At 42.1% G+C, this 26040-nt stretch overlaps 1 protein-coding gene across 1 annotated transcript; it reads right to left on the bottom strand.

The window, feature by feature from the left end:
* Nucleotides 1–1187: 1187 nt before the first annotated feature.
* Nucleotides 1188–25474, bottom strand: LOC139393256 (transmembrane protein 272-like). The gene is made up of 5 exons (XM_071141732.1): nt 25225–25474; nt 11674–11757; nt 11180–11230; nt 10853–11062; nt 1188–2392 (listed from the first exon to the last, which is right to left on the bottom strand). Exons 2-5 carry the CDS (start codon nt 11735–11737, stop codon nt 2184–2186), a joined length of 534 nt encoding a protein of 177 aa, XP_070997833.1. The 5' UTR covers nt 11738–11757; nt 25225–25474; the 3' UTR covers nt 1188–2183.
* Between the last annotated feature and the right edge of the window lie 566 nt (nt 25475–26040).

Raw genomic sequence — 26040 nt, 5'->3', positions numbered from 1 at the left:
GGGGCTCCACAAGGGTGAATGCTCAGCCCCCTCCTGTGCTCCTTGCTCACCTATGACTGGGTGGCCACGCATGCCTCCAACTCAATCATCAAGTTTGCAGACGACACAACAGTAGTAGGCCTGATTACCAACAGTGACAAGACAGCCTACAGGGTGAGGGCTCTGGGAGTGTGGTGCCATGAAAATAACATCTCACTCAACGTCAACAAAGCAGATGATTGTGGACTTCGGGAAACAGCAGAGGGAGCATCCCCCTATCCACATCAACGAGACCACAGTGGAGAAGGTGGAAAGCTTCAAGTTCCTCGGCGTACACCGCCTGGTATGGCAACTGCACCGCCCACATACGCAGGGTTCTCCAACGCATCACTGGGGGCAAACTACCTGCCCTCCAGGACATCTACAGCACCCGATGTCACAGGAAGTCTAAAAGATGATTTAAGGACAACAACCACCCGAGCCACTGCCTGTTCATCCCGCTATCATCCAGAAGGCAAGGTCAGTACAGGTGCATCAAAGCTGGGACAGAGACTGAAAAGCAGTTTCATCTGACTGTTAAATAGCCATCACTAAATAGCCATCACAACCTCTCACATTAGAGGCTGCTGCCTATATACATAGACTTGAAATCACTGACCACTTTAATAAATGGAACACTAGTCACTTTAATAATGTTTACATATTTTGCATTACTCATCTCATATGTATATACTGTATTCTATCTTAGTCTATGCCGCTCTGAAACTGCTAGACCCAAATATTTATATATTCTTAATTACATTACTTTACTTAGATTTGTGTGTATTGTTGTGAAATGTTTAGATATTACTTCTTAGATATTGCTGCACTGTTGGAGCTAGAAACACAAGCATTTCGCTACATCTGCTAAACACGTGCGGGTGACCAATAAAATGTGATTTGAAGAGTGTGCAAAGCTGTCAAGGCAAAGGGTGGTTACTTTGAAGAATCTCAAATCTAAAATATATTTTGATTTGTTTTAACACTTTTTTGGTTACTACATGATTCCATATGTGTTATTTCATAGTTTTGATGTCTTCCCTATTATTCTACAATGTAGAAAATAGTAAAAATAAAGAAAAACCCTTGAATGAGTAGGTGTGTCCAATCTTTTGAGTGGTACTATACATCTAATATGCTAAAGTAAGCTGTGTATGACCTGCAATTACTAGAGTGGTTGAATATGTTTATTTGCTAAAAGTGTGATTTTGTATTGTTGAACAAATGACATGCATGATATATTAAATCTACTACTCAGTCAACGAATGTTTCTATTAATCAACACACAAAATCATTACGTTACACAGGAAAACAACTTGCATCGCAAACATTTCTTTCAAATAGACTATTTTTCCTCAGAATGAAAAGGCAGAGGCACATCCAGACACATCTTATTTTAGCACACTGAGAAAGACAACTGTCACTTTATTCTCAGTACATTACGCCCACGGGGTGAAATTCTCCTCTCGACAGTCATATTCATGTGGAGGCGCCATTACATTAAGGATTACATTTATTTATGCTGGAATATACAGAGTAAAGAATAGACCAGAAAAAGATTACAGAAAGATTAGCGTTTAACAATGTACATTTGGTAATATGAAGCAGATTATTTGACACACATACAGACAGGTTGTGAGTACAAAAGGTTAGAAGGCATGGTAGTATGGATAATAATTTTTCACAATGCTAGTGCAATGTGCAGTGTGTGTTGAACCCTCCTTGAGCACCAGGACCTGAATAGGACCACTCCCCACCCAACAGAGGTGTATTCAGTGACATTTAATGTTCAAAACAGTGCATATAGAAATTTAAGGAATAAAACAAATGCTTCCGTGTCAAACATGACACACAATCCAACTGTCTGTTCTACAAAATATATCTGAATGTTCCGAAACACAACTCCCTCCTGAACAGAGCCCTGATCCCCATGCCCTCCCCACCCAATAGACCTGGGCTCAAATAGGATTTTTTTCTTCAAATACTTTTCAGTGTTTGATTTAGTTTGTTTGACTCCTGACTGGAGTGGCAGATGGGTAGGGGTTGTACTTCTGGGACCATTCCATTGGTTCCAATGTGTCAGGCAAGCTCAATTAAGCACAACTAAAGCATTTGCAAGAAAACAAATAATATTTGAACCCAGATATGCACCCTTCGCCTCCCCCTCAGACGTCGGCATTGTTCGAGCCTAGCCCCCTTCCACCACACAGACACATGCAGACAAGCACACAGCAGCCCCCAACCATGAGCATGCCCAGGAAGATGTATACCAGGGTGGTGGTCCAGAAGGCAAACAGATACAGGGTTTTGTTGCAGTGGAGAGCTTCTTCTTCATTATAGTTTGCAGGGAATATAGAGTAGATCCACACGTTGCCTGGAGATAGAGAGATAGAAGGGTGGGTGAAGAAATAGAAGGGAAGGCTGATAACCCTTTTGAATACATTATGGGCTGGTTTTGTGGGTTCCTAGGCACAAATTAAGTTAAGTCCTTGACTAAAAAAACATGCTTAAAAAGAGAGACTTCATTGAGAGTGCTTCTTAGTCCAGGGAGGAGACTGGCCCTATATGTTCAGATTTTGTCAAACAACAACATACTCTGATCTCTGCTAGTTTAATCCTCCCAAAATCTTTATGTAGCTGTCACAGATGTGCAGAATGCCCTTAATTACTGTGCATGCTTCTACCGATGTGCTATTGCTTGAATCATTGAGTAATGCAATTAACTCCCTATTTGTCTCTGCCCCTTTATAACATTTGCGTTAAGGATCTGATTAAAGTTCATGTGCTTTCCTTGCACTGAAACCTGTTTTCGTTTGATTTAATTATGTTAGTTGTTATATCCTCCCTCCATTTTACTTGCTAAGCAAAAGATAACTTTGTTAATGGAAGCCGTAATTGGAAGAGAAATAAATGAACTTGTGAACCGGTACCGGCTTCTGATTTTCCTGTCTTGTATTTCCACTCAAATCCATTCTCAAAGAACCTGTGTTGCCTGTGGTAGAACTGTTATTCACAGCTCCCTATGGTCTTGGGCCCGATTCCGACCTGAATTAAGCATGCAAAAATGGAATGTAATTCTGTTTTTTAATACACTTCTCTCTGTTTTCTGACCTGGTGCTTAAGCATGAGAATAGCGTACTATTCAGACACTATTCATTTGGGGTTGGGGTTGAATAAATGAAGGTGTGGAGGTCTCTACAGCTACACAATATTCTGACCTTGACCTAATTCCCGCCACAATTTTATTTATTTAACTTTTAACTAGGGAAGTCAGTTAAGAACAAATTCTTATTTACAATGATGGCCTAGGAACAGTGGGTTAACTGCCTTGTTCAGGGGCAGAACTACAGATTTTTACCTTGTCAGCTCGGGGATTCGATCCAGCAACCTTTCGGTTACTGGGCCAATGCTCTAGCCACTAGGCTACCTGCCACCCCAAAAGCTTTAAGCTTAAGGAAACCATGGAAGAAGCATCTAATGTATTTTTCCAGATAGAAATAACACCATTCTCCATGCACTGTATTGATAAGAGCTAGGTAAATTAGTAATCCATTTGGAAGGGAATTGTATACAAGACACCTTTTTAAAGATATATTTTACATTATAATCGCTGGAGACAAATGTGAAACCAGACATATGGAGCAAACTGAAGCTTATCATTTTGAAGAATTTTAATTGTATGGCTTTTTAACTTGCAGGGATGGGAACTCTTGAATGTCTTAATTCTAGGCTACCCCAACTTTCTCTGTTTCCTATTTCTATGTTTAGCCACTCGGTATCGACCGTCAGGCCTAATAACACATATTCAACTGTAAATTTACTGTTAGTTCTCTTCAGTTGGTATAGCCTACATTACCATTCCATTTAATTACATTGTTTCGTTTACCTTCATTTGATTCTTCTGTAAACGCCTCCACGGCCTTCACAAGGATCATTAGTAACAGTTGATAATACACATGACCAAAAGTATGTGGACACCTGCTTAATATGGATTTGCTGCTATAGCAGCCTCCACTCTTTTGGGAAGACTTGATGTTGGAACATTGCTGCGGGGACTTGCTTCCATTCAGCCACAAGAACAAGTTTGCAGATGACACAACAGTAGTAGGCTTGATTACCAACAACGACGAGACAGCCTACAGGGTGGAGATGAGAGCACTCGGAGTGTGCAAAGCAGATGATTGTGGACTTCAGGAAACAGCAGAGGGAGCACCCTCCTATCCACATCGACCGGACCGCAGTGGAGAAGGTGGAAAGCTTCAAGTTCCTCGGGGTACACATCACGGACAAACTGAAATGGTCAACCCACACAGATAGTGTGGCGAAGAAGGCGCAACAGCACCTCTTCAACCTCAGGAGGCTGAAGAAGCTTGGCACCTAAAACCCTCACCTACAGCAACCGATGTCATAGCAAGGCCAAAAAGATCAAGGACAACAACCACCCGAGCCATTGCCTGTTCACCCCACTACCATTCAGAAGGCGAGGTCAGTACAGGTGCATCAAAGCTGGGACCAAGAAACTGAAAAACAGCTTCTATCTCAAGGCCATCAGACTGTTAAACAGTCATCACTAACACAGAGGTTGCTGCCTACATACAGACTTCAAATCATTGGCCACTTTAATGAATGGATCACTAGTCACTTTAATAATGACACTTTAATAATGTTTACATATCTCACATGTATGTACTGTATTTTATACTCTCTATTGCATCTTGCCTATGCCGCTCTGTCATTGCTCATCCATATTTATATGTATATATTCTTATTCCATTCCTTTACTTAGATTTGTGTGTATTAGGTAGTTGTTGTGGAATTGTTAGATATTGCTGCACTGTCGGAACTAGAAGCACAAGCATTTCGCTATACTCGCAATAACATATGCTAACCATGTGTATGTGACCAATAAAATTTGATTTGATTTGAGCATTAGTGAGGTCGGTCACTGATGTTGTGCAACGCGGCAAGGCCTGGCTCGCAGTCAGCATTCCAAAGGTGTTCGATGGGGTTGAGGTCAGGGCTCTGCGTAGGCCATACAAGTTTGTCTACACTGATCTCGACAAACCCTTTCTGTATTGACCTCGCTTTGTGCACGGGGGCATTATCATGCTGAGACTGTTGCCACAAAGTTGGAAGCACAGATTTGTGAAAAACAGCCCCAGACCATTATTCCTCCTCCACCAAACTTTACAATTGGCACTGCATTCGGGCCTGTAGAGTTCTCCTGGCATCCGCCAAACCCTGATTCGTCCGTCGGACTGCCATCACTCCAGATAACGGGTTTCAACTGCGGCAAGTTTTTCACCACTCCAGCCGACGCTTGGCATTGCGCATGGTGATCTTAAGCTTGTGTGCGGCTGCTCGGCCATGGAAACCCATTTCATTAAGCTCCTGACAAAGTAATTGTGCTGACATTGCTTCCAGAGGGAGTTTGGAACTCGGTAGTGAGTGTTGTCTGTCCTCAGTTGCAATCTTAACGCGCTTCAGCACTCGGCGGTCCCGTTCTGTAAGCTTGTGGGCCTACCACTTTGCGGCTGAGCCCTGGTTGCTCCTAGACGTTTCCACTTCACAACAACAGCACGTACAGTTGACCGAGGCAGCTCTAGCAGGGCAGAATTTTGACAAGCTGACTTGTTGGAAAGGTGGCATCCTACGTGCCACGTTTAAAGCCACTGAGCTCTTCAGTAAGACCATTCAACTGTCAATGTTTTCTATTGAGATTGCATGGTTGTGTGTTTTGATTTTTATACACCTGTCAGCAACGGGTGTGGCTGAAATAGCCGAATCCACTCATTTGAAAGGGTGTCCACATACTTTGTGTTTATGTGTATATAATGAAAGACATGTAGGCTAATTAAATCATTATGGAGCAGAGCACAGACTAAGCCGCAAAGGTTTGAACCCGTCGCATGAACCCGTCGCATGCCGCAATACTTGGCTGTGTCATCACAGTTCCATGGTTAGTGCAGGCAATAGACAAGGGTTGAGTCTATCATACACTGTTCTTCCTGTTATAATTCTATGTACACTAATAGTCCAACATTACCATGGGTTAAAGAACTGAACGTGGCAATTTTCAGAATGAATCAAACCACCATTTTATTTCATGCGTAAAGGCTCTCCAAACCTGTTTTATTATTATTATTATTCATAAATACATTCCTAACCCTAAATAATGACAAGTTCAGAGTATTTTTAACTCTACCAGGTGGTGGTAAAACTAAGATGAATATTCATATATTTACATGGCTTTCTTTCATTGATCCCTAATATTCTGAACCCGTTCGTTCTCTCGATATATTCTATTGAGTCTGTCGACAAAATAGGGAGTGGGAGGGTGGCCAATTCTAATGAAAGGTACACTATTTAAAGGGATGGCTTAAGATAAATGTACCGAAAATGAAAACTCCACCAGAAAATATGTTGGCCAGCAAGTGGGAGGGTTTTCAGCAGTTGAATGAAATGTATTCAGAGTGCGCAAGGTAGCCACACCTGCAGAGTGTGTTACGTGACTAAATAAGGTAAGACCACCTAAAGCAAGATCGATTCAAGACCAAGACCGGAGCAAATCGAGAATCGAGTCAACACCAGAGGGGGGGGGGGGGGGGGGGGGGGGTGAGACCAAGGCAAAGGGTGGCTATTTGAAGAATCTATATTCTATATTTTGATTTAATACAAATAAAACATTTGGTTACTACATGATTCCATATGTGTTGTTTTATAGTTTTGATGTCTTCACTATTATTCTACAACGTAGATAATAGTAAAAAAAAGAAAGACCTTTGAATGAGTAGGTGTCCTAAAACTTTGGACCGGTAGTGTATGTCCGAGTGAATGGACTGCTTATCCTTTAACATCACGCTGTGTGTGACTGCTGTCTTTCCATCGGCCCTATGCAGTTGTGTAGTGGTGCATACTAAAAGTTTGCACAAAAAAACTGTGTACTATTTTTGTAATTTTAATCATGTATTCTTTTTCTGTTTTTGCTCAATCTGATTGGGTGGGTCTGGCTCCCTAGTGGGTAGGCTTGTGTCCACCCAGGCCTACCCATGCCTACACCCCTAATGCAAACAGGGCATAATGACTGAATTGCTGATAAAAAAATAGCATACCAAGACTTCGGTCTCGGTATACCTACACTACTTTGATAGGCATCCGTTGGGATTAAGAAGTTAGTATATACAATGCCCATTAAAAAAAGTGGGTATACGGCGTACAGCCTCCATTACACCCCTATCGCTTTGTGCTTTACAAACAAATGCACTCTCCTACATAAGTGCACTGGTATTACCATTGCTGTCCTTTTCAGCATCACAAACCTGTAACACACTGAAGCCCTAGGTCCAATAGGTTTTCCAGTTTGCAAACATGTCGATAATAGATATAAAGCTATTAATGTTTTAAGAAAGGAGTGTGTATATTTGGCCTGGCAAAGCGGTTTTACGAGCTTACAGAATGGAAGCTAATAATTATGAGTTTTTTACTCCGCTGCTCTAATTATGAGTCCTCACTGTCCGAGACTGAGTCAACACTGAGTACAAATGTATCCGACACCGAGACAAGACCACATTGACACCGGTATCAAGTACTACAACACTGCCAAAAGGAAAGGTGTGCATAGGAAAGGCATACATTCCTAAATCGGGATCGGGCTCTTAAAGCATATCAACAATGGGCAATTCCACAAAATATTCTAACAAGCCTTTCATGACACAAGCACACAGTACCGCAATCAAAATTAAACAGCTACTCTAGTAGTGTATATGTTCAGCCCTCTGACTGTTTGAGGTTGTGGACAGGTGTCTTTTATACTGATAAGTTCAAACAGGTGCCAATAATACAGGTAACGAGTGGAGGACAGAGGAGCCTCTTAAAGAAGAAGTTACAGGTCTGTGAGAGCCAGAAATCTTGCTTGTTTGTAGGTGACCAAATACTTATTTTCCACCATAATTTGCAAATAAATTCATTAAAAATCCTACAATGTGATTTTCTGGATTTTTTTTTCTCATTTTGTCTGTCATAGTTGAAGTGTACTTATGATGAAAATTACAGGCCTCATCTTTTTAAGTGGGAGAACTTGCACAATTGGTGGCTGACTAAATACTTGTTTGCCCCACTGTATGTGCTGCATGATGTGACTTTAGGCTACTGATGATTTGAGAAAAATCTTACACTCTGTTCCTAGACTCAGTCTGCACAGGCTGTTATGTCATCAAGTGATCATATTTTCACCAATCACTATTCTCAATTTAATCTTGTCTTTACTAATATGTCAAATAAGTGTAGATTTAGAATGGCCAATTATCAAATGGGCAGGGGGTAAAAAGACATGTCATCCGTATGCACTTGAATAGTGAAGGCCACTTTCCCTCCAGTTGGTTTTCCACTACTCAAGTTATTTCAGTCCACACATCAACCACTGTTTGAGGAGCATGCAGTCTCTCTGCGCGACAGGCAATATTCAGCCCAAACTCTGTATGCCATGGGCTCTCTGACACTGTTCCTGCAGCTACCCAGTATTTCATTTGGGAAACCAAGTGAAATCTGTTCGGGAACATCGATAGTAACATGTTTTCACAACTAAACATATTTCATAATGTTGACTGCCCCTCTCTTTGTGCACTTGAGAAAGGAATGAAGGAGATAGAAATACATGGTGGTGAGATGTGCCAGCCTATTAATTATGAAAATATAAAAAATTCCAGATTACTAGGCTATTCAAAATCAAATACAAATTCACAATAATTGTAGGCTAACTATGTAAGCCGCCCTACGCAATCAATGAATCATCAACATTGCCTAGGCCTATACATTCTGTCACAGACTAAAGGATAGAAAGTTTGGAGTGTACAGTAGCATCAGGTAACCAGTCCATCCAGTATGCATTGCAGTAAACGGCATTGCAGTAAACTGGGGTACGAGCAATGCCGTCGGGGGTACGCAAATAAAAATGTGATTCACATTTATTTTTTAAAATATTTTTTTCACATTTTCAAACAGTCCGTTTAGTAAAGCCCAGGTCCACGGAGACACATACCAGCTCTACTGGCAGTACTGCTACTACCAGCAGTACTACACCTGCACCTGTCAACGACACAAGTTGTTCTGCTTCCACGAGCACATCCAATACTAGCATCAGTAATTCTACATTTGTTGTTAGCCCAGCTAGCATGGACACTGACAGTTGTGAATCTGATGCAGCCGAAGAGCAACTGCCCCCTGACCCGGGAAAGCACCGAACAACAGACAGACGTTGGGCCATCGAAGAGGCGCCAATATGATGAGAACTACATTGATTTGGGCTTCACTTATATTGGGAGTAGTGCCTTTCCTCAGCCACAGTGAGTTATATGAAACCTTCACTCTTGCACAGACATTTAGAAACAAAACATGCCAATTTTGTGGAGGAACCAAGACTGTTTGACAGTGGGGATGGTGTGTTCAGCTGTGTTGCTTATACGCCAAACATAACGTTTTGCATTGTTGCCAAAAAGTTCAATTTTGGTTTCATCTGACCAGAGCACCTTCTTCCACATGTTTGGTGTGTCTCCCAGGTGGCTTGTGGCAAACTTTAAACAACACTTTTTATGGATATCTTTAAGAAATGGCTTTCGTCTTGCCACTCTTCCATAAAGGCCAGATTTGTGCAATATACGACAGATTGTTGTCCTATGGACAGAGTCTCCCACCTCAGCTGTAGATCTCTGCAGTTCATCCAGAGTGATCATGGGCCTCTTGGCTGCATCTCTGATCAGTCTTCTCCTTGTATGAGCTGAAAGTTTAGAGGGACGGCCAGGTCTTGGTAGATTTGCAGTGGTCTGATACTCCTTCCATTTCAATATTATCGCTTGCACAGTGCTCCTTGGGATGTTTAAAGCTTGGGAAATCTTTTTGTATCCAAATCCGGCTTTAAACTTCTTCACAACAGTATCTCGGACCTGCCCGGTGTGTTCCTTGTTCTTCATGATGCTCTCTGCGCTTTTAACGGACCTCTGAGACTATCACAGTGCAGGTGCATTTATACGGAGACTTGATTACACACAGGTGGATTGTATTTATCATCATTAGTCATTTAGGTCAACATTGGATCATTCAGAGATCCTCACTGAACTTCTGGAGAGAGTTTGCTGCACTGAAAGTAAAGGGGCTGAATAATTTTGCACGCCCAATTTTTCAGTTTTTGATTTGTTAAAAAAGTTTGAAATATCCAATAAATGTCGTTCCACTTCATGATTGTGTCCCACCTGTTGTTGATTCTTCACAAAAAATACAGTTTTATATCTTTATGTTTGAAGCCTGAAATGTGGCAAAAAGTCGCAAAGTTCAAGGGGGCCGAATACTTTCGCAAGGCACTGTATATGCTAAAAACATCCTAAAGATTGATTCCATACATCGTTTGACAAGTTTCTACGGGCTGTAACTGAACTTTTTGAACTTTTCGTCCGAAGTTCGGCTGGACCTGAACGCGCTTTTGAATTTGTTTACCAAACGCCCTAACAAAATAAGCTATTTGGACATAAATGATGGACATTGTGGAACTGCGATTCCTGGGAGTGCATTATGATGAAGATCATCAAAGGTAAGTGTTGACTACCCAATATGGCGGATATCTTTTTGGCTGCATTGTTGTCTGAACGCTGTACTCAGGTTATTTCATGGTTTGCTTTTTCCGTAAAGTTCTTTTGAAATCTGACACAGCGGTTGCATTAATGAACCAAATCTAAAACAATGCCAAATCAGTAAGAGCAATAGCCCTTTAAGAACCTACAACTTCCCTTTTTACATCTCACTGTTGTTCACAACATTTACAACCACTCTCATTATCTTTTCTCACCCGCTATGAACCAGCAGAAGAGGAATAGTGACACTAGAGAGTTCCAGGCGGTACAAAGGCTGCTGAGAGGGCTCTGCTGCTCCCCCTCATCCTGCTCCCTGGTGCAGGGTAGGCAGGACAGGACAGCCAGGGCCAGGGCAAACACCCCCGTCACCACCAGGTAGATGGGGATATAGCGCTGCTGGGGGCAGTTCTCCAGGAACATGCCACCTAGTAGGGAGAAGAAGGTGTATGGGTGTCAGAAAGTAGGCTAAACAAAGGTGTAACTAACATTACATCTGCGTGTGATAATAAAAATTATTGTAATTAATAGTATATGATACATACCTATTGCGATCTGGGCGACTGGCAAGGCAGTCATGATGAGTTTGGATATGACTGAAGGCACAGAGGAACACGGCAGACAATCACAAGTTATCTTTCAATGTTTCTGCATTCATGATGATGTGGCAAGTTACAATTAGCTTTTTGAAAGGCCTATCTATATCTTGAAAACTTGAATCCTGACATGCAAAACATGTAGAACTGTACCTACTGTGGATTAATGAAAAAAATACCAAAAATATAGTTTTTTTGTGTATTATTCCTTTCAGTGGTGTACAGTGGCTAGCCACTTATCAACAAGCTACCTCAAAACACCAGGCAGAGAAAATAAGACTACAGTTGCATCAGATAAAACATGTGATCACATATAATGGCACAGAGGAACTATGAAAAAAACTGCTAACACCCACACACATACACCCATACATTCACATATAAGACAACACAAAAACACAGTTTAAAAACACGGCTTGAAAACTGTATGTAGGGTAGCATACCAAGCACAGGAGTACTTGGTTTGGGCGCTTGGCGCATGTTCTGCAGTAGAGTCCCGTCTTCCATTTCTGCTGATACTCACTGATCTGCAGAGTGAGGCAGACAGTGAGCTGTTAGAGTCTAGAGTTCATCCTAATCATCATCATTTAACTGTGTGACTGTGGATGGATACATGTCAACCGGGTCGTGTTCATTTGGCACCAAACAGAAGAAAACAATGAAACAAGGAGGGACTACCAGGGGTGTATTCATTAGTTGGATAGTGTTGAAAAACGTTTTGCAACATAAATAATTTACTCCAGACGCTCTTCAACATGATGTAAAAGCTGCTGGGTTCATAAACGGAAGTTGTAGTGTATTTTAATGTTATGGTTTCCACGCGTTGCCATTTCAATCTGAATAGTATGCTAAGTATTTGACATGAGCTGCACATCTATGAATGACAAATTCTTCCAAGCTCTAAAGTGGAGTGAAGTCCACATGGTTCCGTCCAACTTCTTGCAGACACTTATTTTTTTTAAGAGAGACATGACTGAACTACAACTTCCATTTAAGAACAAAATGGAACTCAACGTTTGGAGCAGTGGAGGCTGCTGAGGGGAAGACGGCTCATAACGGAAACCTGAGGTAATGGCTGGAACAGAGCAAATGGAATGGCATCAAACACATGGAGACCATGTGTTTAATGTATTTGATACCATTCCACCTATTCCGCTCCAGCCATTACCTCAAACCCGTCCACCTAAATTAAGCACCAACCTCCTTTGGTTTGGAGTAAAAGGTTTCCGTTGCAAAATGTTTTGCAACAGAACCCGACTAATAAATACACCCCTGAAACACTTGTTTTCGTTTCCATTGCAAAACATTTTGTTACGGTGTGCCCTAACGAACAAGACCTAGGTCACCAAACAAGTAAACCTCAGATGCAGTTCAGAAATTACAGAAAGTAGCATACAAAAGCTAAATTTAATTTAATTTAATGAACATGAAATGGATTCCAATATCATTGAAATATATAGGTCTATGAAGCCTATACTGTATTTATATTTTAATAGGCTTAAAGTGTGACCAATTTGGTCGCATATGCAATTAAGAGTTTTTGCCCGGGTTTCCCAAAAGCATTTTATGGCTAAGTTCATCATTGGAACCTTTGTAGGAGCATCATTAAATCTCTGCGTTGTTCCCCAAAACTATTTATATTAATGTTGCACTTGAAAACGCTCGTAATCTAACACCTGCCTTAGACCCCTCATAGAACAGCTAAGTGTGTCGTTAGATGATTTTTGTGCTAAACTTAGAATCACATGGTTTATCTGTCTCTCCAGCGGCGGATTGGTCATCTGGCAATTCAGGAAAATGCCAGATAGGCTGGACCATTTCTTAGTTCGGTGGGCTGGTTGAAATTGACACACAAAAATATTTGTTTATATACAAATGGGTCTGTTAAGTTTCTCATTTTAGATTTTTGCGCAATTTCTCTGTTATATTAATCTATAATGATTATTTGCCTGATCAAATAATTAGCAGCCCTACCCCCTGTTTTCTGATAGGCTGAGGTGAGGTCACGCAAACTCACATTCAAATTTAACTGCGGCATGCACAAAGATTCCTGCTCCGACTCATCAATTACAGCCAAGTTCATGGATCGTAAAAAAATTGAAAATGTGCCTATAAACTTAGAAAGAGCACATTCTACATTGTCACCTCACTTAAAACGTGCCATTTTTTTGGCAGCTAAAACCACGATTTGGTCAAACAGTAAAGTGCATTAACTTCAACTTCATGCCCTGCCCCGTGACTGTTTCACTGGGGCCGGATGCTTTAATGAGCAAGCCCCCCCTAATTCTTGTAAGACAAATGGAGATAAAATGTAAGATTCATCTCTTGTGAAGTTTACTGACTTTACTTACAAATGTTTTTTTATAAGACAGACAAATATTGGATAAAATATGTGAAAAGTCCGGACTGCACTTAATAGGTACTAAATTAGCCTACCTCTTAAAAATATTTATTTGTATTTCTTCTGTAAAATTGGAACAACAGTGATTTATGGTGAAAAAGACAGAATAGCATAGTCTTCTCATACAATATTTGGAAACAAATGGTCTGAAGTATACATATATTGTACACTATAGACTATAATATTATGAAAAGTTAGTATTGATAATAATTTAACAATATTTATTTATTGCCATTTGCATTCTGTATAGATATGGCATAGGGTTTCACACAAGTCTGTTAAAATCCATTTAGTCAGTTTTATTTAGAAATTCTTTAGTAAGTAATACTTAAAGTCTACTTGTCTATTTTTAATAATGATTTAAATAAAATATGGGGGGAATGGTGTTGCACATGTCAGCATTAATATCCGCACTATGAAGAGATTTGATGTAAAGTCCCTCTTTTTAACTCACCTGCATATCCATTTTTTTATTTATTTGTTGTTCCTTTCCCATACATACAAGTTGTTTTTAATTCATTAAAAAATATATATAATATTGGAGTGGAATATAAATAATAACATTGGAATATAACATTTAATAACAATAAATGAACTAACTCAGTGTAAAATTGATGTGGGAACTCTCTGCTATTGCACAAATCTAATTTGTACCTGTAAATCACAAATAAAGCTATCCCCAGTCAAATTGGAGCACAACTAATGAGCACACCTCCTGCACTGCTTACACCTAATCCAGTCCCCACCTGTGACTGAAAACAGGGGGGGAGATGCCAATTGAAAAGCTCTCTCTTAAAAACGTAGATATCTAGCTCAAATCAAATCAAATTTATTTGTCACATACACATGGTTAGCAGATGTTAATGCGAGTGTAGCGAAATGCTTGTGCTTCTAGTTCCGACAATGCAGTAATAACAAGTAATCTAACTAACAATTCCAAAACTACTGTCTTGTACACAGTGTAAGGGGATAAAGAATATGTACATAAGGATATATGAATGAGTGATGGTACAGAGCAGCATAGGCAAGATACAGTAGATGGTATCGGGTACAGTATGTACAAATGAGATGAGTATGTAAACAAAGTGGCATAGTATAGTATAAAGTGGCTAGTGATACATGTATTACATAAGGATACCGTCGATGATATAGAGTACAGTATATACGTATGCGTATGAGATGAATAATGTAGGGTAAGTAACATTTATATAAGGTAGCATTGTTTAAAGTGGCTAGTGATATATTTACATCATTTCCCATCAATTCCCATTATTAAAGTGGCTGGAGTTGAGTCAGTGTCAGTGTGTTGGCAGCAGCCACTCAGTGTTAGTGGTGGCTGTTTAACAGTCTGATGGCCTTGAGATAGAAGCTGTTTTTCAGTCTCTCGGTCCCAGCTTTGATGCACCTGTACTGACCTCGCCTTCTGGATGATAGCGGGGTGAACAGGCAGTGGCTCGGGTGGTTGATGTCCTTGATGATCTTTATGGCCTTCCTGTGACATCGGGTGGTGTAGGTGTCCTGGAGGGCAGGTAGTTTGCCCCCGGTGATGCGTTGTGCAGACCTCACTACCCTCTGGAGAGCCTTACGGTTGAGGGCGGTGCAGTTGCCATACCAGGCGGTGATACAGCCCGCCAGGATGCTCTCGATTGTGCATCTGTAGAAGTTTGTGAGTGCTTTTGGTGACAAGCCGAATTTCTTCAGCCTCCTGAGGTTGAAGAGGCGCTGCTGCGCCTTCTTCACGATGCTGTCTGTGTGAGTGGACCAATTCAGTTTGTCTGTGATGTGTATGCCGAGGAACTTAAAACTTGCTACCCTCTCCACTACTGTTCCATCGATGTGGATAGGGGGGTGTTCCCTCTGCTGTTTCCTGAAGTCCACAATCATCTCCTTAGTTTTGTTGACGTTGAGTGTGAGGTTGTTTTCCTGACACCACACTCCGAGGGCCCTCACCTCCTCCCTGTAGGCCGTCTCATCGTTGTTGGTAATCAAGCCTACCACTGTTGTGTCGTCCGCAAACTTGATGATTGAGTTGGAGGCGTGCGTGGCCACGCAGTCGTGGGTGAACAGGGAGTACAGGAGAGGGCTCAGAACGCAACCTTGTGGGGCCCCAGTGTTGAGGATCAGCGGGGAGGAGATGTTGTTGCCTACCCTCACCACCTGGGGGCGGCTCGTCAGGAAGGCCAGTACCCAGTTGCACAGGGCGGGGTCGAGACCCAGGGTCTCGAGCTTGATGACGAGCTTGGAGGGTACTATGGTGTTGAATGCCGAGCTGTAGTCGATGAACAGCATTCTCACATAGGTATTCCTCTTGTCCAGATGGGTTAGGGCAGTGTGCAGTGTGGTTGAGATTGCATCGTCTGTGGACCTATTTGGGCGGTAAGCAAATTGGAGTGGGTCTAGGGTGTCAGGTAGGGTGGAGGTGATATGGTCCTTGACTAGTCTCTCAAAGCACTTCATGATGACGGATGTGAGTGCTACGGGGCGGTAGTCATTTAGCTCAGTTACCTTAGCTTTCTTGGGAACAGGAACAATGGTGGCCCTCTTGAAGCATGTGGGAACAGCAGACTGGTATAGGGATTGATTGAATATGTCCGTAAACACACCGGCCAGCTGGTCTGCGCATGCTCTGAGGGCGCGGCTGGGGATGCCATCTGGGCCTGCAGCCTTGCGAGGGTTAACACGTTTAAATGTCTTACTCACCTCGGCTGCAGTGAAGGAGAGACCGCATGTTTTCGTTGCAGGCCGTGTCAGTGGCACTGTATTGTCCTCAAAGCGGGCAAAAAAGTTATTTAGTCTGCCTGGGAGCAAGACATCCTGGTCCGTGACTGGGCTGGGTTTCTTCCTGTAGTCCGTGATTGACTGTAGACCCTGCCACATGCCTCTTGTGTCTGAGCCGTTGAATTGAGATTCTACTTTGTCTCTGTACTGGCGCTTAGCTTGTTTGATAGCCTTGCGGAGGGAATAGCTGCACTGTTTGTATTCGGTCATGTTACCAGACACCTTGCCCTGATTAAAAGCAGTGGTTCGCGCTTTCAGTTTCACACGAATGCTGCCATCAATCCACGGTTTCTGGTTAGGGAATGTTTTAATCGTTGCTATGGGAACGACATCTTCAACGCACGTTCTAATGAACTCGCACACCGAATCAGCGTATTCGTCAATGTTGTTATCTGACGCAATACGAAACATCTCCCAGTCCACGTGATGGAAGCAGTCTTGGAGTGTGGAGTCAGCTTGGTCGGACCAGCGTTGGACAGACCTCAGCGTGGGAGCCTCTTGTTTTAGTTTCTGTCTGTAGGCAGGGATCAACAAAATGGAGTCGTGGTCAGCTTTTCCGAAAGGGGGGCGGGGCAGGGCCTTATATGCGTCGCGGAAGTTAGAGTAACAATGGTCCAAGGTCTTTCCTCCCCTGGTTGCGCAATCGATATGCTGATAAAATTTGGGGAGTCTTGTTTTCAGATTAGCCTTGTTAAAATCCCCAGCTACAATGAATGCAGCCTCCGGATAAATTGTTTCCAGTTTGCAGAGAGTTAAATAAAGTTCGTTCAGAGCCATCGATGTGTCTGCTTGGGGGGGGATATATACGGCTGTGATTATAATCGAAGAGAATTCTCTTGGTAGATAATGCGGTCTACATTTGATTGTGAGGAATTCTAAATCAGGTGAACAGAAGGATTTGAGTTCCTGTATGTTTCTTTCATCGCACCATGTCACGTTAGTCATAAGGCATACGCCCCCGCCCCTCTTTTTACCAGAAAGATGTTTTTTCCTGTCTGCGCGATGCGTGGAGAAACCTGTTGGCTGCACCGCTTCGGATTGCGTCTCTCCAGTAAGCCACGTTTCCGTGAAGCAAAGAACGTTACAGTCTCTGATGTCCCTCTGGAATGCTACCCTTGCTCGGATTTCATCAACCTTGTTGTCAAGAGACTGGACATTGGCAAGAAGAATGCTAGGGAGTGGTGCGCGCTGTGCCCGTCTCCGGAGTCTGACCAGAAGACCGCCTCGTTTCCCTCTCTTTCGGAGTCGTTTTTTTGGGTCGCTGCATAGGATCCACTCCGTTGTCCTGTTTGTAAGGCAGAACACAGGATCCGCGTCGCGAAAAACATATTCTTGGTCGTACTGATGGTGAGTTGATGCTGATCTTATATTCAGTAGTTCTTCTCGACTGTATGTAATGAAACCTAAGATGACCTGGGGTACTAATGTAAGAAATAACACGTAAAAAAACAAAAAACTGCATAGTTTCCTAGGAACGCGAAGCGAGGCGGCCATCTCTGTCGGCGCCGGAAGTAAGGACAGTTGTGTATGCTATATAACATAAAATGCTCTGTAAAATAGCTAAAAGGCTATAAAGTTACATTAACTGTAAAGATATCAGTCACCAGTGGAAACATTTACAACATTTATGTATTTTACCTCAGACGATCCGGTAGTAAGGTTTCTAGCTAGTACACCTAGCAACTTAATCTAGCTAACTATCATTTACTGCTAGTGAAGATGCTAGCTAGCAAGTTAGCATGAAGTAGCACTAACTGGGCTAGTCATTGTCTAAATGACAGGAAGAAATAAATGCATTAGCATAAAGGGGTAACTAGCCCCCAGGGGCCAGTTACCCCCTAGTAGGGGAGGGGCGAGTTGCCCCCAACACACTCATCTAACATAATACTACTTTATTAAAAAATGAAGCCGACAGACAGAACAAGAAGAAGCACAGAGTAACAGCAGAGAAGATGCAGAGACAGACAGCATAACAGGGAGGCAAACAAAATGGCTAGAGTAGAGGCAAAGTTATAGTGGTGAGTTTAATCTGCAGTGGTATTTTTACATATTGTATTTGTTTTAAGCATGAGCTGGTAAAAAAAAAAGAGGAGGACCATGTCTCACCAGTACTGGTACAAAAATGGTTGAGAAATGCTGTACTGTACTACAAATGTTGTGTCAGCAGTATTGCCTGTGTCTTAGTAGCATGTGTGTGGACATGGTGTGTGTATGGTTGGGGGATGCCGATAACTTCAGAACAAAGTTGACTACAACTACAAAGTTGTCAATGTCTTTGCAGTTGATACAAACAAACAGAGATGACTGCATTAAAGTATAAACAGTAGGCTATAGGCCAATTTCAATCAAGTTAGTTATATTTTGCTACTTGTAGGCTACTGTCTGTAATTTGTCTCAATGTACACTGAACAAAAATATAAACGCAACATGCAAAAATGTCAAAGATTTTACTGAGTTACAGTTCATAAGGAAATCAGTCAATTTAAATACATTCTTAGGCTATAATCTATGGATTTCACAAGACTGGGAATACAGATATGCATCTGATGGTCACAGATACCTTAAAAATAAAGGTAGGAGCGTGGATCAGAAAACCAGTCAGTATCTGGTGTGACCACCATTTGACTCAAGCAGCACGACACATCTCCTTCGCATAGAGTTGATCAGGCTATTGATTGTGGCCTGTGGAATGTTGTCCCACTCCTCTCCAATGGCTGTGCGAAGTTCCTGGATATTGGTGGGAAATGGAACACGCTGTTGTACACGTCGATCCAGAGCATCTCTAACATGCTCAATGGGTGACATGTCTGGTGAGTTTTCTGGCCGTGGAAGAACTGGGACATTTTCAGTTTGCGACATGGGGCCGTGCATTATCATGCTGAAACATGAGGTGATGGCGGCGGATGAATGGCACGACAATGGGCCTCAGGATCTCATCACGGTATCTCTGTGCATTCAAATTGCAATCGATAAAATGCAATTGTGTTCGTTGTCCGTAGCCTATGACTTCCCATACCATAACCCCACCATGGGGCACTCTGTTTTACAATATTGACATCAGCAAACTGCTCGCCCACATGACACTATACACACTACGCTGTCTGCCATCTGCTCAGTACAGTTGAAACTGGGATTCATCTGTGAAGAGCACACTTTTCCAGCATGCCAGTGGCCATTGAAGGTGAGCATTTTCCCACTGAAGTCGGCTACGATGGCGAACTGCAGTCAGGTCAAGACCCTGGTGAGGATGACGAGCATGCAGATGAGCTTCCCTGAGACGGTTTCTGACAGTTTGTGCAGACATTCTTTTATTGTGCAATCCCATAGTTTCATCAGCTGTCCGGGTGGCTAGTCTCAGACGATCCCGCAGGTGAAGAAGCCGGATGTGGAGGTCCTGGGCTGGCGTTGTTACACGTGGTATGCGGTTGTGTGGCCGGTTGGACGTACTGTCAAATTCTCTAAAACGACGTTGGAGGTGGCTTATGGTAGAGAAAATAACATTCAATTATCTGCCAAAAGCTCTGGTGGACATTCCTGCAGTCAACATGCCAATTGCACGCTCCCTCAACTTGAGGGGAATTGTGTTGTTTGACAAAACTGCACATTTCAGAGTGGCCTTTTATTGTCCCCAGCACAAGGTGCACCTGTGTAATGATCATGCGGTTAACCTGCATGGCTACCACAGCATTCTTTAGCGATACGCCAGTATATCAAACTTCTTGATATACTACACCTGTCAGGTGGATGTATTATCTTAGCAAAGGATAAATACTAACAGGAATGTAAGCAAATTTGTGCACAACATTATAGAGAAATAAGCTTTTTGTCCATATGGAAAATTTTTGGGATATTTTATTTGAGCTCATGAAATATGGGAACAACACTTTACATTTTGGGTTTATATTTTTGTTCAGTATATAGTACCAGTCAAAAGTTCGGACACACCTACTCATTCAAGGGTTTTTCTTTATTTTTACTATTTTCTACATTTTAGAATAATAGTGAAGACATCAAAAATATGAAATAACACATATGGAATCATGTAGTAACCAACAAAGTCTTAAACAAATATTTGAGATTCTTCAAAGTAGCCAGCCTATGCCTTGATGACAGCTTTGCACACTCTTGGCATTCTCTCAACCAGCTTCATCACCTGGGATGCATTTTAATTAAAAATACCTAAAGTTGTATTACAAAAGTAGTTTGAAATATTTTGGCAAAGTTTATAGGCAACTTTTGAAATATTTTGTAGTGACGTTGCATTTTTTTGTAAGCTGTTATTTCTGGATCAAACGCGCTTTATACATGGACATTTTGGATATATATGGACGGAATTAATCGAACAAAAGGACCAATTGTGATGTTTATGGGACATATTGGAGTGCCAACAAAAGAAGATCGTCAAAGGTAATGCATGTTTTATATTTTATTTCAGTGTTTTGTGTAGCGCCTGCAGGGTTGAAATATGCTAACCCCTTTGTTTACTGCTGGTGCATATGGTGCAGGCTATCAGATAATAGCTTCTTATGCTTTCACCGAAAAACATTTTTAAAATCTGACATGTTGACTGGATTCACAACGAGTGTAGCTTTAATTGAGTATCTTACATGTGTGATTTAATGAAAGTTTGAATTTTATAGTATTTTATTTGAATCTGGCGCTCTGCATTCTCCCTGGCAATTGGCCAGTTGAGACATTTGCGTCCCGCCTATCCCTAACAGGTGTGCCTTATTAAAAGTTAATTTGTGGAATTTCTTTCCTTCTCAATGCGTTTGAGCCAATCAGTTGTGTTGTGACAAGGTAGGGGCGGTCAGCCCTATTTAGTAAAAGACCAATTCCATATTATGGCAAGAACAGCTCAAATAAGCACAGAGAAACGATAGTCCATCATTATTTTAAGACATGAAGGTCAGCCAATCTTGAAAGTTTCTTCAAGTACAGTCACAAAAACCATCAAGCGCTATGATGAAACTGGCTCTCATGAGGACCGCCACAGGAAAGGAAGACCCAGAGTTACCTCTGCTGCAGAGGAGAAGTTCATTAGAGTTACCAGCCTCAGAAATTGCAGCCCAGATAAATGCTTCACAGTGTTCAAGTAACAAACACATCTCAACATCAACTGTTCAGAGGAGACTGTGTGAAGCAGGCCTTCGTGGTCGAATTGCTGCAAAGAAACCACTACTAAAGGACACCAATAAGAAGAACAGACTTGCTTGGGCCAAGAAACACAAGCAATGGACATTAGACCTGTGGAAATCTGTCCTTTGGTCTGATAAGTCCAAATTTGAGATTTTTGGTTCCAACTGCCGTCTTTGTGAGACAGAGTAGGTGAACGGATGTTCTCCTCATGTGTGGTTCCCACCGTGAAGCATGGAGGAGGAGGTATGATGGTGTAGGGTGCTTTGCTGGTGACACTGACTGTGATTTATTTAGAATTCAAGGCACACTTAACCTGCATGGCTACCACAGCATTCTGCAGCGATACGCCATCCCATCTGGTTTGCGCTTAGTTCCACTATCATTTTTGTTTAAACAGGACAATGACCCAACACACCTCCAGGCTGTGTAAGGGCCATTTGACCAAGAAGGAGAGTGATAGAGTGCTGCATCAGATGACCTGGCCTCCACAATTACCCTGACCAATTGAGATGGTTTGGGATGAGTTGGACTGCAGAGTGAAGGAAAAGCAGCCAACAAGTGCTCAGCATATGTGGAAACTCCTTCAAGACTTTTGGAAAAGCATTCCAGGTGAAGCTGGTTGAGAGAATGCCAAGAGTGTGCACAGCTGTCATCAAGGCAAAGAATCTCTAATATAAAATATATCTTATATATCTTATTATTTTAAAAATAATTACACTGTTTTCTCCCCAATTTCGTGTTATCCAATTGGTAGTTACAGTCTTGTCTCATCGCTGGAACTCCCGTACGGACTCGGGAGAGGTGAAGGTCGAGAGCTGTGTGTCCTCCGAAACACAACCCAACCAAGCCGCACTGCTTCTTGACACAATGCCCACTTAACCCAGAAGCCAGCTGCACCAATGTGTCGGAGGAAACACCGTGCACCTGGCAACCGTATCAGCATTCACTGCGCCTGACCCATCACAGGAGTCACTAGTGCACAATGGGAAAAGAACCTCCCTGCCGGCCAAACCCTTCCCTAACCCGGACGACACTGGGCCAATTGTGCGCCACCCCATGGGTCTCCCGGTCGCAGCCGGCTGCGACAGAGCCTGGATTTGAACCCAGAATCTCTAGTGGCACACTGCGCCACTCGGGAGGCCATATAAAATATATCTTGATTTGTTTAACACTTTTTTTGCTTAATACATGATTCCATATGTGTTATTTCATAGTTTGTCATCCTACAATGTAGAAAATAGAAAAAATAAAGAAAACCACTTGAATGAGTAGGTGTGTCCAATCCTTTGACTGGGACTGCATTTCATGATGAGTAGCCTGATCCGAAAGCAGCTCTCCCTTACTTTCGATCCTATCAGAATCAACACATGCTCCAACGACGCAATTAGCAACCGTTCTCTCTGCTTGGTGTATTGTTACATCTTCGACTGTTGTCGGAAAGATGCATCGTTAAAACACTTGTAAGCATGAATTCCATCACTATCGGGAAAAAGGTGTGGTGATACTGATGATTTGTCGGCACAGAGGCGCCATATGGATGGTGCGATGCAATTGCATAGTCAAATTGAGCTCTGTACTACAACGCCGTGCACCTCTCAAATGCTGAAACAATGCAGAGGGCTCCGTAAAGATGATTTTATTTTATTTAACTAGGCAAGTCAGTTATTAAGAACAAATTCTTATTTATGATTGGTTGACATGATTGGTTGACGGTAGGTGAGGGTGGGAGGTCCTGTATAACACAAACACACTTCCTTGACAGCTTCCTTCGCAACAGCTCTCTGATGCACCGCGAAGTATGAATGCCCTTACTTCTGCAGTGGCCATATCACCATTAATGCTGCACGGCCAATGCAGACATTGGATTGACCATGCAGAGCCTTTTAGCTTCAATGCTAGTTGCCAACAACTGTTGTTCCTGACGCAACCACTAGATGTAGCTGTCGACCTACTCCATCGAGCCACAGTGGCAGAAACTTAAACAAAGCATCTGTGGTGACAAATCATCGGTATCATAACACCGGGCCCTGTTCTGTTTGACCACAAGGGAAAACTCTGGGAACAAATGGCCTAACACATGCTGCATGGACAGAACCCCTGTTAACCCAATTACCTAGTAAATCTGAAAAGGCATGACTCCACATCTGAGGCTAACAATGCAGCAGTCAGCCTCATAGTAAGCCTGCACGAGTTCAGTGGCTGAGCCTTGTGCTGCTCTAAGAGGGTAAGAATGTCTCTGAGTAAAGAGTAGTAGAATAAGTACTAGAACAGGGTCGTATAACAATTTATTGAACCTTTATTTAACCAGGCAAGTCGGTTAAGAACAAATTCTTATTTTCAATTATGGCCTAGGAACAGTGGGTTAACTGCCTTGTTCAGGGGCAGAATTAAAGATGTTTACCTTGTCAGCTCAGGGATTCGATCTACCAACCTTTCAGGTTACTGGCCCAACGCTCTAACCACTAGGCTACCTGCCGCCTCAAAGAGGAGAATGTATGGAGAAACTTCTTCGAATGGCCCTGAAATTATAATTTTCTAACGAGGGCTTCAGTTTAAGATTTCAACCACATTCCATAATCCAACATTATGTTACATTATGTGGCCTCCAAGGCTATATTCCAATGGTCATTGCTTACAGTATTCTCTGCATGGGCCTCTTTCCATTGTGTACAGAATTGTCCAGGTAAAAATGTGTTTATATATATATTTCAGCTGGTGTGTGTGTGTGTGTGTGTGTGTGTGTGTGTGTGTGTGTGTGTGTGTGTGTGTGTGTGTGTGTGTGAGATAATATCATAGCTGTGGTTGGTTGATCCCCCATTCTCCAAACGAAGCTACAAGTAGTTTTAACTTCAGATCAAGCTCTGGATCAAGTTTTACACAGAATCCAGATCTTGCTGTGAAATTGGCACTCCTCCAGCAGAGGATTACAATCTCACATCACCAATCACATGCTTTTTGCATTTCCTTTGGTCTTGTGAAATAGAGCAGCCACTCACTCACCATTTGACTAATATTTTGTAGTTAAGGCTACAAAATAATGGATATGGTGATGGACTAAATTGGCCTAACAATGTATTTGTTAAGGATTGATATTATTTACAATATTGATCAAATCAAACATCAAATCAAATTAATAGTCAGTAAACTATCTGTGAACAATATTACAAATGTATCACTTGCTGTTACAACATTATATCCCCCTACAAACCATCCTGATATCGCAAGCTTACATTCTGTTTCGCTACAGGAACGTGTAGCGTAACAGAATGCAAACTCGCGAGAACAGGGTGGTTCGTACGACGCTAACAACAGGTGAGGCACACCTGGAAAAACCTGTATTTATCGGGTGTTAGGAATGGGGACTTTCGATTTATTTTACAAACGCTACATTGTTGCTTGACATTCCAAGCAAATAAAGGTGCGCTTTTCTGCAGCAATTATTAAACAGAGTAGGCCTACCAGTTGCTGACCATAATCTAGGGGTATATTCATTCTGCGAAACAGTTGCAAAACGTTTTGCAACTAAAACCAATACGTTTATATAGGACGGTAGGTACTCCCCGTTCCGTTCGCTTCAATTTGAGAACCGTTTAGCAACAGAATTGGCGGAATGAATACACCCATAGTATTTTCTTAGTTCGCAAAGAGTTTACAATATCCGAAAATAATATTTTACCTGTCGGTCGTAGTTGTGACAGTGTACAAATCACCAGTTAATGCGATGGTGTCATAAAAGTAGAGACCGATGAATGTAGATTAGAGGCTAAATTAAAGTTAAGACGAAAAGTAGACTGAGAAGATTCAGCAAATTCAATTCTGTAAACTTCCTCCCTCTTTCTCCCTTGCTCCGCTGGGGTGGGGTGGGGTGGAGTGGAGTGGAGTGACGGAGGGAGGGAGGGACCATCCCAGCAGATCACGCTGTTTCTGAACATACCGAAACCCCGCACAGTGATATGAACGAGCCAGGGGATCAAAACAGCAATGTATCATGGGAAAATTGTGACCAATTTATCTATAAATATTAATGAGTAATACTTTATTGGGAAATATGATTTGTCGATCAGTCAGTCGGCTATTCCCTGCAGTCGTTTTGATGTTCTCGAACACGGCCAATGGGCGTAAACCGAAAGTAGCTGACTGTAGACGGAAGTCGAAGGGAGAGGTGGGTCTACACATGCATGGACAGCAAGTCTGACAACTTCTGCTGTTTCTAGGGAACGTGACAGTAGATAGGTTTTTATCCAATTGGCGACTGATTTTCATGCAAATATTCAAAAATCTGCATAAAGAAAATATGCGCATTTTACCACCAGTGGTGTGTTTCTACCAGACGGACCAAAACTGAGTTTTCATGTTGGCCTAACGAATACAAATCTAAAGTTCAATGTGTTTCCATCGCATTTTCATAGTAGTAGTTTTGTCACAAAAACTGTTGCATTAAATAGCAAATGTGTCTACTCTAGCCAACAGCTCACAGATACAAGGGTTTTTT

Source organism: Oncorhynchus clarkii, chromosome 33, assembly GCF_045791955.1.
Source record: "Oncorhynchus clarkii lewisi isolate Uvic-CL-2024 chromosome 33, UVic_Ocla_1.0, whole genome shotgun sequence".
In the NCBI taxonomy this organism is placed as follows: Eukaryota; Metazoa; Chordata; class Actinopteri; order Salmoniformes; family Salmonidae; genus Oncorhynchus; species Oncorhynchus clarkii.
This window is presented reverse-complemented; position numbering and strand designations above follow the sequence as displayed.